General features: G+C 22.0%; 1 protein-coding gene across 1 annotated transcript in view; it reads left to right on the top strand.

Annotated features, from left to right (window-relative positions):
* Positions 1-278: 278 nt before the first annotated feature.
* The window catches only part of LOC128961698 (bone morphogenetic protein 1-like), a 35,957-nt gene continuing 14,923 nt past the window's right edge, over positions 279-21,312 (top strand). Inside the window, exons 1-5 of the mRNA XM_054307959.1 lie at positions 279-295; positions 474-688; positions 972-1,200; positions 1,284-1,519; positions 20,189-20,375. Of these exons, the coding sequence (XP_054163934.1) occupies positions 279-295; positions 474-688; positions 972-1,200; positions 1,284-1,519; positions 20,189-20,375 (884 nt within the window). The remainder of the gene's footprint in view (positions 296-473; positions 689-971; positions 1,201-1,283; positions 1,520-20,188; positions 20,376-21,312) is intronic.

The raw sequence follows: 21,312 nt of genomic DNA, 5'->3' as shown, positions 1-21,312 counted from the left end.
TTGTCACAATTCTGGTAACAACACATGCATTACATACACACACACTCACACACTATATWTATATTAAGGGCACATGTAGTCCATTAATCATTAGGACTGTCTATTAAAACACTATATAAAACTTTAATCAAAGATTGTTGTCTAATAATATTTATTTTTTGTCTTTTCTTGTGGTCAACCATTTCGTGGTAACAGATATGTAGAAAATATCAATTGTTTGTTATACTCATTCGTATCCCATAAGAACCAAATCGTTGAAATCACTTTCGATGAGTTTGATGTCCAGAAAACTAGTGTCGAGTGAGTCATAACTTTTCATTGATGGCTAACCATCTATTGCTTTACCAAGAAATCCATAAAATAAAACTACTTTTTCTCTGAAATAATGCCTAATTTCCATATAAATTAATGTAATTTTCTGTTGTTTTTCTTCCAATCCCTTCACCCATACTGTTCTCTCATCGCACCGTTAGCTGTGAATACAGCGATTTTGTTAAGCTATTCCTTCATTTGGTTGAACCGGGTGTTAATGAGAAGACCAGTTGGAACTCCATATTGTGCGGAAAGATAGCGGACATCGAGCAAACACATTACAGCTCACATTCAAACCTTATATTTGAGTTTCGCTCCGATTGGAGGAACGGTAATAACACTGGCTTTAGGGGCACCTATAGGTTCTTAGATAAAAGTGAGTAACCTTTCTCTCTTTTTTCCTCTTTTTCCTCTCTCTCTCTCCCTTTGTGTCAATAATTGTCACAAATATTTGCCATCAAATTCCTAATATATTGTCAATAAACAAATCCGAAAGCCCTGTCCATTCAAATTAATATAAACTTAATTTTCTCTCAGTTTTCTGTATTTTCACATTTTTTCTCTTTTGCTTTTTATTATTATTGTAAACCAAACACAAATGCATTGTTTTGATTGAATTTATGGCTTTTTTGTTTGTATTATATTTTGTTTTTATGTAGAATTGTTTCATACGGACGGAGAGCTGACTAAAGGCAGTCAATGCGATTACACGTTTGTCAGCTCCGCCACAACCAATGGCACCGTCAGGTCCAGGGGTCGCTTCTATAGTCTACAATATCCATCGACATACCCGAAAAATATCCAGTGCTCATAYAGTTTTTTTGGTCAGGATAATGAAAGAGTGAAAATTATCCTGGAACAGGTTAGACTACAAAAAAGTGATCTCAGGTTAGTTATCAATAGATATAATTTGTAATTAATTTTTTTTTAAATTTCATCTAATAATAAAAAAATGTTTGTCTTTTTTTTAGTTGCATCAGTAGTCCCGATGTGATCCTTGTCTACGATGGCAACGATACGAGTGCTCCAGTGATCGGACAGTTATGTAATATCAACAGTTATGTTGAGTTGGTGTCCACCGGTCCTGGACTATACATAGAGTTCCTGAGCCGGAGTCATATGCCTGGACAGGGATTTAAAGGCAAATTCATATTCGACACAATTGCCAACAGTGCCAATGGTAACGGTTTGGACATACCCTCAACTGGTAAGTGATTGAACTGTTTGAAAGGGTGGCCCTTATATCGCACTCTATTGAGTCGGAATTGCATTTAACAATCGATCGACTTTTTTGCACAAAATTTTAAATCGATATTTAGCACTGTTTTTATAATATTATATATAAACAAAATTTATGTTATTTGGTTGTTTAGTATTTTATTTGAATCCTATAAAAATAATTAAATAAAAAATAATTAAATTTTAAAACATATTTTGTTAAATAAAATTGTAATAATTAACAATTATAATTATATACAATTTATATAATTATATAATTAATAATAACAGTTAACCCATATTTAACAGTTAACTCTTATTATAATAGGAGGTGGACTATGAAATAAAAAAAAATAAAAATCTGTTTTTGACGTGGGGTTCAAATTGCAAATGATTTAATACCTAAACAGTGTCGATATAGCATTGAGTTTGATTTGATGACAAAACAGGGAGGGGTGCAAACTAGACCTCCCGGTTTGAGTCATTAATTATATTTTTTGGATTGATTTGAGACATAAAATTTATGCGTTTGTGTCTTACAATCTTTCAGTGATATATATCAGTAAAAATCATTGTTAATATCTAGACTTAGTTTTTGATGAAAATTACGGTACGTTTAGAAATAATATTGAAGTTAATTTAGTAAATAAGTACTAATAAGTAGAATAAAATTAAAGTACTTGACTATTAGCATAATAATGTACTATTAGTTACAAATATAAATTATATAGTTTTTGTTTAAATTCAATTAAATGATTAAAATATCATAATATAGAATATTAATATTTATTTAATTAAATTTTACACCTAATAATCGTAAATAAATTTCAAAACTTAGATACATGTAATAATATTGAGTTTAATTTTTATATTTAACAAATAATATAATAAACATAAAAAATAAAGCTTTTTTATAAAATTGTTTTAAATTAAAATTTAGTATGCTATAAAATAAAAAAATATTTGAATATATTTTTCCAATTTAAATGTTTGCATTTGTGACAATGAATATATTAATAATTGATTAAATATATTTTTTAATAATTGTAGTCAAAATGGTTTTTTAAAAATCGTTAAAAATATTTTATTTTCTTTGCAGATTTTTTTTATTGTAAAATACATTTAAATTTATTAATTCAATTTTTGAAAAAATACTAACATTAGTAGTTTAAAGAGGTTTACTGAATGTCTATTATACTAAATACATTAATATATAAATATATATCATATATATTTACGGTATCAACAAAAAAATATTATTCAAATGTTGAAGAAAACGAGTGCGAAATTTAGTTGTAATACAAAATATACATAAAAAATGAATTTCACTCTACTTTAGATAAAATAATAGTTAAGTTATTTCTCTACAGAATATTTTTTTGAACATTTATTCACACAATATGTCATAAAAAATTGTTGTGTTTTTAAATTACATGAATTCCATTAGTGCTATGAAAAAGAAATAAATTTATGAGAAATATATATATAAGTGAAGATATATCTATCATTTACATAATATTATTATTATTATAAGCAAAATATATTATACGAGACTTACAGTATGATGTTAGACATATCATAGAACTTAAATATATTATTATATGATAAGTTACATAACGGTATTTATATATATTATATATTGAAAGTTAAGTTACACTTCAAATAAATAGCAATTTTTTATTGTATTTAGTATTGTTATTATTAATATTGTATTTTGTCAGATGGCGTGTTATCTTTAATTATAATAAATTTATTTATTTTTATTTTAAAATACAGAAAAATTTTAATATTCTAATTGAAATTTATGAAAGATATTGAAAATTATAGTCCTCAATGACTGATTAGATGTATGTCCAGTACTAGAGAGAGAGAGAGAGAGAGAGAGAGAGAGAGAGAGAGAGAGTCTTGTTTTAAATCTTAGTTTTTATTTTATTAGTCTTTCAATTATCTAATAAAAATTTATCTAAACTTAATACTTCTTAAATATCACTGTAACTGAAATTAACAATTTATATCATAAAAAATATTTCTGAAACTAAAATTTTATCTAATRTTTTAAGACATAATATTTTTTTCCTCTCAATATTATTCAATTTATTTACTACTTGAATGAGAAAAATATTTTTTCTGTTATTACATTTTTTACATCAAAATCTTCAAATGAATTATCATTTTATTAATTTAATGTTCTCTATATATATATATATATATATATATATAAATATCAGTAAAAATGGTAACTATTTTTTCAGCCACATTATGGTTTTCAACAAAAAAAAATAGTATGGCGATCTCCCGGTGCTCAACACAAACATATTGTCACTATCATAGATAACAGTGCAATGAGCAGGCTTTTCAAGGAAAATATTTATATTGAAAATTGCAATTATTAATTATAAATTAGTTAAATATAACTTTAATTAGTTTTTTAAACTAATGATATATATAATAAATACTATTATATATATTTAATTATTAAAAAATTAATAATAATCTAAATATGTAACACATCACTAGTATTACATTGGTTATCATTTAATATATATTTATAAATATATATTTTCTGAATTTTATTTTTGTTTTATATATATWTATGTTATATTTTATTTTGATTTTCAATACATAGATTTACTGCTAAGAACTATGATAAAAGTCAAAATATAAAATATTTATTTTATTTTCACATTTATATAATACATATAATATATATATATATATATTTATAAACGGGTCTCGTATTGTTGAAAAAATGTCGCAATTTTTAAGAATATATTTTAATTTTTAAAAGTCATTTCCTGAACGTGTCTATCGTTGCACTCAATATTACTTATAAATAAAATCATTGATAGTATTACTTTACAAAAGAAATATTTGTCACAAAAATTGTATCACAAGAATTGAAATTTTAAGTCCATTTTCACAGACATATCATACAATATATATATATATAATAATCATTGAATATTATTTGTATGTCGAAAGTACAGTCATATGTCTGATTGATTCAAACATTTTATTTTCAAACAAATAGTGAATAGATTGAGAGTCAGAAACAAAATTTAAGAATAGAGTTATATATATATTATATAATAGAAATGAAGGCATCAATTATAATACATTTCATATCAATATCAATAAAAAAATAAGATAAGAATCGGTGAGTGAAATGCATTGAAAATTCATGACATGATATAAATATTGTAATAAATATTAAGTTACATAATATCTATGTTATTGCAAACTCTTTTTTAAATTAAATTTTTGCAACAAAAAAATATTTAAATTCAAATCACTTACAATTTACATATAATAAATATATTGAGTTTTATATGAATTTCGACAATAAAATATGCTTAGAATATTTATTTTAAAATGTAATAAAATTTATTTTGAAAAACATACTTTCAATTTAAATTCTAGAGACAAATTATACAAAAAAAAAATATTTTTTTGTACTAATTCAACATATATTTTTTAAAAAATATATGTACATTTAGTTGCCTTATGTTTATTTTACAGTATAATTATATAATATATAAATTTATACAATTTATACATTGAAAATATAAATTGATATTTCAGTGTTATGTTAATAAAATACTCATTTATCTCTGACAGACAATCATGTTATGTAAGACATTGCTTGAACTCGCAATATACTGTGGTTTTGACGTTAAATAATAGTATAATAGTTTCACAAACACACACACACTCACTCACTAACTCAATCACAAAAACACACACATTGTGTATATTTTATTAAATGGTTTTAAATATATATATAAAGTATATTGATTTTAACAATTGTTTATATTTTTGAATTAATTTTCTTATGCATGTAAAAATATAACAGAATATTTAGTATCGTAATATGTATAAAATATGAATAAAATATGTATAAAATATGTACATTACAATAAATTTGTAGAATATATTGTATTTTTATATATATATWTATAAATTACTGTATTTRTGATAGTTTGTACAGTACTTGTGATAATTGCTAATTTAATACATTCATATTCTTTATATGCTTTTCATATAACAAATAATGATTATATTATTATGTAAAATTATATTATATACAAATAGATATATAAATTAATAATTATATTTATTGTGTTGTTAACTTTTAATTACAGTATACTGTAATTTTTAATAATTAATTTTCTCTATAAAACAAACATAATATATTAATTATTAACATATTTATATACATAAATCAAATAAGATATCATAATGTATACGATATGTTAATCTATAATATTATGATAAACTAGAAAATGTGTACATTTTAAGTTGCAAATCGATAGAGAGTTTCGCTAAAATAGAAGACTTTAATTAAAATCATTAATTGGAAAATTACTATTGAATACACAATTCAATTGTTGAAATAATCATTAGTTGGTCTCTGAATGGTTAATGAGATAAATGAGTTGAATATAGTCTAACACACAATATATAACATTATACTATATTTCATTGAAACAATTCTATGCATTGATGTAAACGACCAAAAAGTTTAAGTCCATTACAATTTTTTTTAAAAAATACAATATGTTATGTAAAGTCAGCCCAATTTAATAGTATTTAAAATATACTGTAAATACTGTCATATGTTTTTATTATTTAATTTGTTCACTTTAATAAATAAATTTATTATAGATTATTTATCTTAAATTTCAAATATTAATTTAACATTTCATTCAACAGACAAATGCTTAATATACAGTATATATATATATTTAAAAGTAATATATTTGTTTCAAAATTAGTTTTATTTAAAATCTATGAATCAGATAGAAAATTATGATTTAAATAAAATGCATAAAAATTTGTGTAAAATGCAGTCGTATTTATACTAAATATATTTAATTATTGTCAAAAATTAAATAGTCAGAATGTACTTAAAATTTGAATTAAAAAGTATTTATTTTAAAAATTAATAAAATATGCTAAAAATAATATTATAATGGCCATCTTTTTATTAGACTATTTGTTTGCTAATCTTATTYAAATTAAAACTATTTTTACAAAAAAATTGTATGTTTTCAGAGCCAATCAATAATAATAATAACGATGGCTATCGACGAGTCTATCCAATAACTCCGGTAACACCTACTGGTAAGTCATCTTTATATACAATTTTTTTAGTAAAACCTAATATACAGTACAATCATAGCTCATATGTTGAGATAATAGTCTATCAGTTAATATATAGATTTTTGAACAGTTTATACCTGTAATAGATGTGTAAGTTGAAATTATTATCTGAAACCAAACCGGAACCAACTTTTTTTTGTTACTATTTTTACCGCTTAAACGAAAACGGTTTGTGTTTATTTTTTTTAAAAAAAATTAGTCTATTTTTGTTTTCAATTTTAAGTGTTATTAAAGATTATGAAACGCMATATAAATCAAGTGTTTCTTTTGTAATAATAATAAGGATTTTGTTGCTAACACTTCATGTGTAAACCGTTTACCAATATATGTATAACTTATGATATTCTAGTGATTATATCAATAAATTTTACTTTAAAATAAAAGATTTACTGGCGATTGACTTTAGTTTTTTCAAATTATTGCTATTATTATATATTATTATTATTATAATGGAAAACATTGTTTTAAATTATAATAATAATTGAATGTTTTATCATTTTGTTTGACATATGAAAAATTAGGTTTATTATCAAAATGTCAATATCAATACATGCTGTATAACAAATATAGTGTAAAAGATATTAACAAATAAAACAAAACAAAAAAGTTTTAGTCATAAATGAAATTATTTTTCATATATTATTATAGTATTTAAGTAAACTAATGGTTGGCTTATCTTTAATACTCTTTTTATTGCTAACATTGTACAGTATTTTATTACACACACAACTCTATACTGTTAAATAAATATTTTTAAATACAATACAATACTTATGTATTATACTTAGCCTAAAGTTTTTATAAATGAAATTTTCACGACTATCTCTTGACTCACTTTCCTATTTTTTACACATACTATCCCTCAAGTCTTGAAAATTGTGTTTTCTTTGATAAGTAATTTAAAGACAACTGTTTTCATGCAGTGATGTGATGACACATTCACTCACTCACACAAACACACACACACTTACATTAAATAAAGTGAAAAACCCATTGAATTGTTTAGTGTGTATTTTATTTCTTAGTTTTTTTTTGTTTTGTTGCACTAAATGCTGGTATTTTTATTACTATTATTTAGTTCAATTGCCAGAACCTTATCAACATTTATTAACTTTATTTTTTGACTTCAATCCAAACTCATAGATAGAAAACACATCATACAAAATGTTATAGAAATAAAATTAATGTAAAAATATTTTTGTTGACAAATACAGTATATTATACATATTATATATATAAATATCAATACAGTATTTTCATTGAATTTTCTATATGTATATAGAAATTGTTTTGTTTTTTCACATTGATTTTACACACAACAAAAAATAATTTTCAAATTATATATATATTAATATATATATATATATATATATATATATATATATTCACAAATAACACAAAACAAATTATTTAATTATATTAATAATATCAATTTCAAATTTTAACGTTTTGCACGCATTAATAAAACACATTTTTAATATAATAATAGTATCAAAAAATTCTTATAAAATTTGTTACATTTATTTTATTCAGTTTATAGTCAGAATACAGATATTATATTGTATTTTATATAAAATTAAAAAATTTTCAATCAATCACTAGTGAACACAATTGGCTTTTGATTATTTAGAAGAAATAGTTGTCATTTATATTTAAGTATTAGTTTCTATACTATTATGTTATTATATTTATATTTACAGTATATATAGTATTTAAATGCTTTAAAATAAGGTCTGTTTTAATACAATAGTACTACTATTCAATGCTTGAGGAAAAATAGTATTTATATATATTTATAAATTTTAGTAAATCTCTTTTGTTGTTTTATTATGTTGAATGAAAACTTTTACCTCAACATTATATAATATATTTTAAAAAATCAATAGTTTTCAATCAAATTATATTTTTATTTATTGAAATAAAAATATGTGACATTTTTTTGTTGTATTTTCTGAATGAATTAATTTTTATAGTAAAAATTTATTGACTTTATAAATATACTGTACTATATGTGACACTATATATCCTTTATACAAAAAAAAATCATTTTCATTTTTTTATTTATTTATATTTAAATATACTATATTTTAATATTTATTTTCAAATATAATATTTGCTATCTTTATTATCTCGTAAATATATTGTTTTGTATAATAGGAAATATCTGATTGAATATAAAAAATATTATAAACACGCAAAACAATAGCGTTTAGAAAGTGAATATAACTGTTTAAAATAAAAATTAACAATGATATATATATATCAGGGTTGCGATAGGTTTTCTCAGGGGGTATAGGGGGTGGTAAAATGACAAAAAACACGAAAAAGCTCGGGGTATAGGGGGTGAACAATTTTTATTGCATTTTTAAACGACAATTTTTGCCAAATTTGAATAAATTCCCAATAACTTCCCACTAAACATTTTTCAGAAATAAATTTCTATAGAAATATATATACTTTATTATCATATTATAGAATCCCCATATCTATATATAGATATATACAAATTAATAATACATAATATCCACTCTACTATACCAATGGGATTATATTTTTATGTAAAATTTTATTCATAATTCAAATAATAATTATAGTTTAATCTAATTAAATAAATAGTTTTTTATTTTGAATAAAAATAAAAATATTAATATTATTAGCAAAATTAACCTGGAGATCTCATAGACAGAAACTTTCAAGAAATTTTTATATTATTTTAGAAACTTCTTTTTGTTGCCAACTCTAACTGTATCGTGTATTTGTATTTATATTTAAATAATTTTATAGTAATTAAATATTATATTTGTAACTATGTTAAAGTTACAAATGATTTTTTAATACTATGCTCAACACTTATATTGAAATGTTTGAATCTGTTCAATTTTGGAAATTTATTTTCTGTAAATTAAAAATTTAAATAAAATAAATTAACTTACTTTAATATAATTTTCTAAACTTTTTTTTCACTATTTTTACAAAAAAAAGTTTTAATAGACTTAAATATTTTTATGAACATAAATATTCAATATTTTTATTATTCAAATATTCTCGTAAATGCATTTTTTTGCATTAATCTTACTTTAGCTCTGAAAATATATATTTATTATAATTTATTATTTGGATTTTCTTTGGAATATTTAAAAAAAACTAAATATTAATTATAAAATTATAAACATTTTTAATAATTTAGTAATTAAATGATGTTCATGTTTATTAAGTAATACAAGTTTAATGATATTAGAGTTTTAAAATATTTTTATTGTGATTTTTAATTTTCAAAAATTAATTATAAAAATTTCATCATGTTTAATATTTAATTTTTATTAATGTTACCTTGGAGTCTAAATGTTAAAAGTTATTAAATATTGTATGTTGTTATTGTATTATTTAGCATACTTTAAAATAAATTACCATAAATGCTAAATAAAATATTTTAATAAAATTTGGTCTAAAAAATATTTTATTTAGATTATCATAAGTATTGATTGCATATTTTACTTGAAACTGTATGCACCAYATTTAGTTCATTATAGATATAATTTTATATACCTATTATATACAAAAGTTTTATTTTACACTAAAATGATCTAAACTTTTAAATTACATAAGWGTTGTTATTTAGTAAATAATAAATTTAAATATTTTTCTACACAACTTTTTGTTATTAATGTTTAATTATTTAATATATATGAGGAATTCAGCATTAATTTTAGCCGCTTTTATCACATTATAATGTATAGGCTTCAAAGTGTACGGGAAATGCATTTAATTATTTGCACTAATAAATTATATAACGTTAACTACCGATAATAATTTATATTTGAATAAATTGAAGCAAAAAATTTTATTGTATATATGTTCATTATGTTTTATATTTAATATAAAACATTAATCATTATTTTTTATGTGATTTTCATACATCAAAAGGATATATCATTTGATAGGTTTTTCCCCCTAATATTTATCTCACATTTATATTCTTTACATTTATCCGTCGATATCATAAAAAATAAAATTAAAATAATTTCAACTTATTTAATGTAAGTTCAATACATAGTAATATGATTTTTGCACTCAATTTATCTTTCAATGCACGGCTGTTGTAAAAGTGATTTGCAATTTATTTTTATTAATATTAGCATTACTTTTATATAAATACATTGGATTTATAGGCATTCCTCAATACTGTACATAATATGTATGGGTCTTGTATTTTAGRTTGTAATGCAATATGAAATGCATTGAAGTATATGTAAGTATTATTGATTTGAACACTAATTTAGTGAAAATTCAATAAGAAATCAAATACTTGGCTTATTATTGAAGAGATATTTTAGGTATTGGTTAATAAACAAATTGAACGTACGTTTGATTAGGAAAATAAAATTACGGCAAAAAATCTGAAAAACCCTTTTATAATACAGTATTTTATACAATAATTTAATTTTATATATATATATACAGCTATTGTTTAGTTTCTTTCACTGTCAATGCATTACATTCGTTATCTTTATATATACATAAAATATATTTACTATTGTATTGAATAATAAATTTTTTTAAATACAAATTGTAGATTTCAAGAGTGGTTTTGTCTTTTCCTCGAGTTATATATTATAGATCTTTATTATATTAGTATATACTCTGTTGTATCTACAGTACTACTGTTTATAATAAATATATTTACAAATAAAACATATAATTCTGTATATAAATTACAAAATTTTATGGATTTTTGGAGAATAAGCATTGTATATATATACAGTATATATATATATATATATATATATATATATGAATGTTACCAATTGTTGAAGTTTTATTTATTATACATAGACTTGAGTTTCTAGTAAGATATCTCTCAATAAATATATGAATCGTTGAATAAAATGCCTATCGATTTGCCAACAATTTTATTGCTTAAAGTTTTACATCAAAATAGACAAAAAAGACGGTTTATATTTTGATATTTTTTTATTTGTGTTTATGTTGAATAAGTTTTTTGCCATACTTTATAATACTTTGATGATAGTTATTTATTATATATTGAAGGTATATAATATATATATATAAATATATATATATATAAATATATATTTATAGTGAATGAATTGAATAGTGCAAACTTTGAGGAAAGGTATGTTAGGGAGAGTTCGTTGCATGAATTCAGATAAGATTATTAAATGAAAATAATCTTATTCTCTAAGTGGCTCTCAATGAGAAAGATTGAGTTGGGGCTCAGTTATGGTAAAGTTAGGTTAAAGGCTATTACTATTGAAAGAGAGAAAGAGAGTCACATTTCTTTTAGTAATATTTCTATCAATAATAATGTGAAACAAAACTTTGTCTCAATATATCAATATCTATACTCCAAATGATTCATTTATTTCTTCTTTTTATATGTAATATTGTTTACCTTATAGTTATTTGTCTATTTTGTTGGCAATCGTTTGATTATTTTTGTTTTGTATCATTTACTTAAATATATCTATAAGAGCTAACATTAATAACCGAATCAACAAAAACAATAAATTCAATTATGATCTCAAGTATTGCTAAGATATGATATAATAATACAATTATACAAAAAAGGATTAACTAAAAGTTTAATTAAATTTTTAATCATTTATATATTTATATTATGTATTACTGTACTGTATATATGATTATAATAATAATTATTATTATCGTATTTATCATTTCAACATTATTGTTTATATGCATAAATTGTATTTTATTACTATCAATCATAAATATCAAATAGTAAACTGTAGCTTTTGTATTGCAATAGTTTAATATATTTAATATATTATAATTTTGATTGATTTGTGTTTATTGTTAATGAAATGTTTAATATTAAACTAATGTTTTTAAAGTACTGAATAACTAAAGTTTAACGGATTATATTTGAGACAAAATTAGTAAATGAATTATCTTTAAATCTTTTAAAAGTCACGTCTGGTTATATCATAAATATTTTAATATAAATATATAAATAATAATTAAATATTGTTTAGTATTAAACACTTGACTGTTGCTAATTATAATAATTATCTCCTTGTGTTATCAATTGCCATAGACATAGATATATTGAAAAAATGTTACTATTTTTGTGTAAATATTTACTTTTAATTTATTAAGCAAAATCTTATGAATATTTTAAACAATTATTCAAATTTAAGATGTTTTTCATTGATATACGCAAAAGTGTTTTTTATTTATCTATAGATATTTTAAAATCCATAAATTTCAAACAATTTTGTCACATTTTGACAATAAATTTTATATTATTTTGTTGTCAACGAAAATCAGATTTTATTATTTTTTTTAAACAAAAGCAAAATAACTTTTTTATTGAAACACGAAATGCTGTGTCTCTAAACTGATACAACTGTTTTGTTTTTACTGTATATTGCGCTCTAAATACTGGATATATTGACAACTAGTTTGGCTAAACATTTGGTGATATATTTATGTGGACATGAAATCATGAAAATACAGTACAAAACAAAATGCCTACACATTTACAGTAGAAGATAAGGAGATATGATATGTATTGTTAAAACAGTAAAATTTTATTATTTCGTTTCAATGTTTATATTTGGAAACAAAAGTTTACACTTAAGTTAAAGTGGAGATAATATTTGAATAGAAAATGTGAATGAAATTTAAAATTTGAAACAAAAAAGATATTTCAATTTGTTTTCTCAACTTTAAATACTTTTGAATACTACTCAGCATATAAAGGATATACTTTACAGCATATACCAGGCGATATCACGATTATTATACGGTCCCTTACTTAAAAACATAATTACTGACCAAGATAAAAAACAAAAAAAATTATAATACACAAATTTAATAACCTTTTTTATATAATATTAAATAAAATATACCACTTAATTAAAATTAATATGTAACAGTGTATTTGAGCTAGATGAAATATATTATAATTAACCATAAGCTTCGACAGTGCATTTTAATCAAAAGTAATCAGAAATCACTATACTGATAACCAGTGGCATATACTGTATATAAATATAATATAAACATTATTTTTATGGATGACTTTTTGTTTAACAAAAATGATAAAAACATTAATAAATTAGCATTTATTCAAACGATTCCTTTGGCGACTTTTCGGTATTTTTGACACAGAAATTGTCTTAATTTGTATCAATAAAAAGCACTTTACTATAGTCTCCCTTAAGATTATTAACTGATGAGTGTTGCAAAACATTAGTATCGACCTAATCATGAATTAGCTTTAATACTACTCCTACTACTACTACTAAAATTAACATCAATGAGATTTTGTTGTATTTTCATTGAAATGAACAAACAAAAAAAACTTATAAATTATTAATAAACTTTATAATTAATCTTTTTATTTAATGTTAAACAAAGTGAGACTAATTTAACAAAAATTTCAAAATAGAAAAAAACAAATTTTGTTTTTATATAAATTATTTACAGTTAACTACAGTATATTACGATATAATATACTGTATTATTATTATTATTAGTTAGTTATTTTTAAATGAGTTTTGCAATGACTATGAATTATAGATTGTTTTGTTTTGTCAAATCGATGTTTTATACTATAGGTTATGATTGATGTAGACTTTGTAGTTGTTAATCAATTTAATTGAAATGCCATTTCATTTTGTAAGTCAACAAATAGTTTGGGAAAACAAACAACAGTTGAAATGATGAATAAATTGTCAATTATTTATATCGTAAATGTTTTATGCAAAATACATACAATTTTGTCATACAATTTAACAAAAATTTGTCTTAAAAATCAACTAAATTTTTTTCTGTGGTTATAATTTACATAACTATTATATATAATACGTGTACAATACTATAAAAAATAGTATTTTTTATTATGAATAATTATTAGTTTACAAATGTGCACAATTGACTAAATTTTAATTAAATTTAATAATTTTTAATATCTTATAATTTATTTTTTAACATTACTAAAACTGAGATTCAGTGTATTACATAATGTTAAATTTCTAAATAAAAATATGATAACATGTGGCCATCAACATGTTTAGTGCATAAAAATCATAAATCACATTTCAATTTTTATATTGCTTTTTGGAAATATTATATATAACTTTTTCATTTAACACGTTTTGCATATTTGTTTATCAGGATAGAGAAAGTATGCAAATTTTAACTATAAATATTACTTTATTGTGTATTACATATACAGTATATATTGATATATAACGTTAACATATATTTATGAATAATATGTATTAAAATAATTGATAAACAAAAACATTAATTTACTGTATTATTCAATTAGTTTGATGATTGCTTTTGGCATTCATGTGTTTTGTGCATATATTTATATTGACCTCATTTTACCTTTTATTATATTAATAATATAATATATTGTGACAATAGCTTTATATATATTGTATTTACAATATACTGTATTAGTTGAATATAAAAACAAAAATAAGTTATAATCATTTTATGTTAGGAATCTCTCAATGGACTCTCAATACATAATAATTCTATATTAATACCTATTTTAGTGCTTAATATTTATATCGATATTTACTTTAAGTCTATAATGTTTTCATCGCAACCTTTTTTTCGCCTGTCATATGTCACACACTGACAACCCATACCCAACACATTACTTGTGCTCATACATAGTATTTCTCAATGTTTTGCCACTTAATCTAGAAGTCCTAAAAATATTTGACAGATTCATAATTATTAAATGATTATGTCGTTTACTGAAAAACAGTTTTTCGGTATCATATTTATGTTGTGAGCGTTTAATATATGTCATAACAAGTACTGCAGATAGAGATAGAGTAACAGCAGCTCTCATTTTTTTTATTAATTAAATATTTTTATGTAAACTATTGAACACCAATATATATATATATATATATATATATATATATATAGTATATAAATGATGAATTATTAAATAAATGAAAAAAGATTAAAGAAATAATTAGGATGTACTATATTTATAATAGACATTATGTGTACATATTTGACATTACCTTAACATATATGGGATATATTTGTATTAAATAATAAGTATATTTACATGTTTGACAAACAGAAAGCTAGTTTATATTAATAAATAACATATATTCTCAATATATATTTTTCTCACATATTTTACATTATTAAATACAAGAATATTCTCCAGTGGATATATAATGTGTGTATGTAGTAGTGTATACTGTATTATATAAGTTTATGTTTGACAAGTTTTTTTGGTATTAAATATAAATTTTTTGACAAATATGCTTTATATTTTTATATATTTTACATTTTTTCATAATAATATTTTATGTTAAACTCAAAATTTGCTTTTTATGTCAAAATGATTTTAATACTACTGTATGTTCAGTGTAACACAACACACAACACAATACCACTTCTATATTTATATCTAATGTTCATAAAGTAAAGCTAATATCTATGACTTTTATATGATTCACAAGAGACACAAGTATTTACCTTTTGCTACACGTTTTACTTATATTTATATATACAGTGTATATACATATATATCATATAATATACAGTTTGTAATACAAGATATTAAAAGTTAAATAATGATTCGTCTAATAATTTAAAGTCACTTATAGTTTAGTTGAATACAAAAATTTTGTATTATCACATTAATGATGTCATGTAATGTATATTTTATATCATACATTACAAAATTTTTCTATATATTTCATATATGTAAATTTATAAAAATTCAGTTATCCCGGTACATATTCAATACTATTTTTTAATTTTTTTATATCGATATAATGATAAAATGCATTATTATGYTGTTTGTATCATATATATATACTGTATATAGTGTTATATATATCAAAATCAATTCAATTTTAATAAATTTCTATAAAATCATTATTTTTTGAATATTAACATCTATAACAGTGAACATCTATAAAAATGATCTTTTATTTAAATCAAATTATTTAGAGATTTAGAGAATATAAAAAATAATGATATTTTCACATAAAATTATTTTAATTTGTAAACTTAATGAAAATTATTTCATTAGTAATATATTATATTTTTTATTTTATAATTGCTATAATTAATAAAATTGCTATTAATTGTAAATTTTTATTAAATATTTTAACATAAATTAGGTAAATCTATTGGAAAATAAAACTAACATTGTGTAAAAATTTCATAAATTAAATTTTGCAATAATTTATTAAATTTAACAAAATAAATTTTTAAAATTATTTATCAGAGCAGCACTAAAATATTAAAAAGTTTCATTTAAAAATATTTAAAATAATGTTATTTTTAGACACCACATATTATATATAAATAGCAGTAATAAATGTGTTTTATAATCAATTCAATCGTTGAATATATGTTTGTCTAACATATTATCGCATCAATTGTTTTACTGAATACATGTAAAAATGTTTTTTGTTTATTTGCACAAAACAATCGATTGTATATTTTTTCATTTTTATATATGAATCCCATGGATATTATTGAATGTGTGTTTCCATTAAATATAAAACTCTCACACACTTTATAAAACTTAGTACACTATTTGTAATAAATTTTGTTTTTTTAGTGTGTTTTTCATGAAAAACATAAACATCATATATATATATATACTGTATATAATACCAATAAAACAGATTTCTTTGGATACAACAATTTTCTACTTATTATTATTTCAATATTTTTGTTGTTGTTTATAAAACATTAAAGACATAGTATGGGAGTGAGTAAAACAAATACGATAGACAAATGTGAAACCAAACCGATTGGGAATATGCATCTATTTTTTGTAGACCCTTTCCCTGGACAACGATAGATGTGTGTGTGTGAGAGAGAGAGAGAGAGAGAGAGAGAAATTGATAAGCATTGTTGAGAGAGTTTGCAAATATATTGACATGAATTTGTTTCTAAACTTGAAATATGTTTGCAAACAACACAACGACACACATAATAAACATACAGTGAATTTACTAAACGTAGTGAGAAAAATATATCGGTGCCGTTAGCCGATGATAGCGCATGTGTTTTTGGATGCCTTTTTTAACTGTAAGGAACTCCAGATGCCAGTCGGCAATAACTGGTACACAACATAGGTTTGTCAGATCTCTAACAGTACTCTTACCAGTGCTCGGCCTCACTTCGATCGTACACTACTTTCTCGGGTTATATAACTTTTGTTGAACAGTCAAACAACAGAAAGCTTCTCATATATGTATAGATAGTCTAATGTGTCTATATATCTGTGACAGTGTTTATCAGTGCTCTACCGATGATATTGCTAGACCAAAGTCACTGTCTATTTTACACACAACTACATACCAGTGCTGTAAATTAAAAAATACAGTTTATATGCGAACCAATTAGAAACAGTCAACCGTTTTGTTTGGTATTGTTTTTTCTGTTCAACACTTTGTCTTTCGTGAGACAATTTTTGTTTGTTGCATATCTATAGCCAAAAGTGTATGTGTTTTTAAGTGGTGTGACCTAACAACTCTCTCTCTCTCTCTCTCTCTCTCTCTCTCTCTCTCTCTCTCTCTCTCTACGGGTAAACAAACCGTATAAATACTATAACACATCGACAGATAAAAATATATACTGTATATGAGTTATCCATTACACGAATTGCGTGTAAACTTTTTTTWAATACTTATCTCTATTTCTAACTGTGTTTTTTCRTGTAAAATACTTGTTTGTAGTCTATAGTGACTATACATAGTATCATCCGATAGAGATTGAAGTACAGTMAGTATATGTTTCAACAAATTGAAAGAAAAAATCTATGCGAATATTTATTATATATATTGACTCCAAATTTATTTTTTTTATAGTTTTCAATTTATTTCTTTTTACACCAAAAAGCTTATTGATATAAATATATTTGTGACAAAACTCATGAGAAACATAAAAAATAAAAATTGGTTGATCTCTTCTACTTGTGTTTGAGGTTTTTTTTAATAAAAGCAATTCAATTGAAATAATAATAATAATAATAACTTTTAGTATTGATACTATATATATATCATTACTCACTCACTCACTCACTCACCCACTCATTCAACTGTTCATTTCCCTAACGGTTTGATTGATTGCAATCAATATGAAACACTTATTATTATTATTTGTGGCCAACACTCCAATTATTAGTGTTTTGTTGCTTATACTTGGTTTTCAAGTAGATATTGTTTCAAATTATAGTAAATCCGGTACTAATCATCACAATAGTAATACTCATCGAAATAGTAATAATCACACGACAAACACACGTAAGACTCGAAAAAAATTGTAACTTATTTTTTATATTAACTAAAATATATAACTAATTTTTATAGTTTATTATTGTTGTTATTATTATTATTATTGATTACATTAAACAATATAAAAACTTATAGTTTATTATCCAACTGTGAGTTTTTAAGACAACTACTGTACATTTGTTTTTATTTTTGTTATATCCTATAATAGATGTCTTAATTTGCTATTTGACAGTACTTAGTTTAGTAAAGTAATCAAAAATTAATTTATAAAAAATTACTAAACTTAACATTTATGGTCAAACATTTAGCTCTTTATTTTTTAAGACTTCCGCACTGGTATTATATGACTATTGACTTTCCTTTACATAGACACATATTAAATGCATTTTTTCATTAACACTAAATTAACTTCTCGTTTTATATACAGTATATTTATTATACAAAAATTATTGCCATAATTTTATGTTTAATTATTATTAACTTTATATGTGCACAAAAATTTATATAATAAATATGTTTAGATTATATCTGAATTTATAGGTTTATATAAATACCAGTGTTGTAGTAGTGGTTCTCATACTCTCTCTCCTAAAAATTATTATAATTACTGATGACTTACAATATTATTAATTACTTTGTCAACGGCTGATAGACTCATAGCGCGCGTGAAATACTTTTTAAGCATTACATAAATTAAATTTATATATAATATTAGATAATATTAGATGATATCATATTATTGAGTTATTATAACATTAGTGAGTATATCACTGATGTTTGGCGTTTGACTTCAAAATTGGTAACACTTTAGCTGAATGTTAATGTTATGGCAGATGTTTGCACTTGTATTGAGAACTATTGTACAGAATAATGCTTTAATATATATATAAATTATATATTATTTTTATAAAAGTTAATAATTTTTATATCTCTATCTATTTATATATATTTTCCTTTAATTATAGTCATTCTATGGACATTAGATTTATTGAGCAATTATTTTAAATGATAATTGATTTTCTCTCTCTTTTTCAACAATTTTTGATATTTTTATTATCATTACTACTTTTATTAGTATTATTAGTGTTTTTATATATAAACTTAATATCGTAATGATATTTAATTTAATAATTTAATAATAATCCAATTTTCTCTCTCTCTCTCTCTTCTTTCTCTTGATCATCCATTTTCCCAAAATAAAACAGCCATTCCTTGTGACCACACGTTTGATAGTCGAGTGTCGAAGAACGGCACGTTCACATCGCCTAACTTTCCCGATCCATATCCAGCCAACGTTCACTGCAGCTATCATTTCAATGGTCAGGGAAAGGAAAGGATTCAGATCCTGTTCACCGACTTTGATCTCTATCGACCCGACGACACCAGTCGAGAGTAAGTCCATTAGCGTTGCACTCAATGTTTATATAATACTTTTATATCAGAAATATAATATATAATAAACTTTCTTATATACAAAAAATTCTTATTATTTGCATCTATTTATTTGTATAGAAAAGTTTTATATATAGATATAGTATTATATATGTATATTTCTAAACTTACTATTCATATATTGACCCAACAGTTTTAATGTGCATTTAATGCAATCTAACATTTGCTATAATATTTCACTGGATTGTAGTAATAATATTATGCTTATAGTAGAGAGTATACAAAATTGAAATCTAATACTACATATGTATAATCTGTTTCTCAAAATACAGTAATATGTTTTTTATGTTGAAACTGTTTTTCTTAATATTATTTTAGTTTTATGTTTTATGGTAGTACTATATATTATACAGCTATAAAAATGTTTTTAATAAGCTCAYAAAAAAATATTGATAAAAATTTTTGAATTCATATAAGATATATAGAATATAATATTATTGATTTAATTATATAATGTAAGCGATATGTTAGATAATTAATAGTATTATGTTTTTGTTGTAATGTTTCACATGGATTACACGGCATAAACGTAAAGTGTTTAATAGAAAATATCAAGAAAAATATATCCATTTTAATACAAATATATGATCTGCAAATTTTGATAAATTATAGTGGATTACTATTGCTAAACCCTATTATGTCAAATATAATTAATGGATACAAAAATTTAAATTTATTTTACCAATACTTGTTTAATAGGGATATAAGGTGTATATAGTATATTACAGTAATATATATTTTTATAATGAAAAGTTATTTTACACAAATTTATAATAATTTATTTTTTATTTATTCATTAATAGTAACATAAGTTTAAAATATTGTGACATTTTAATATAAATGTTGTTTTTTTATTTTGAGTTTGATTTTTACAGGT

The sequence above is a fragment of the Oppia nitens genome, unplaced genomic scaffold (assembly GCF_028296485.1).
Source record: "Oppia nitens isolate AA-2021 unplaced genomic scaffold, nextdenovo-longstitch-racon4-pilon3 scaffold5_pilon_pilon_pilon, whole genome shotgun sequence".
In the NCBI taxonomy this organism is placed as follows: Eukaryota; Metazoa; Arthropoda; class Arachnida; order Sarcoptiformes; family Oppiidae; genus Oppia; species Oppia nitens.
The sequence above is the reverse complement of the archived record's forward strand: the minus strand, read 5'-3'. Positions and strand labels throughout refer to the sequence as shown.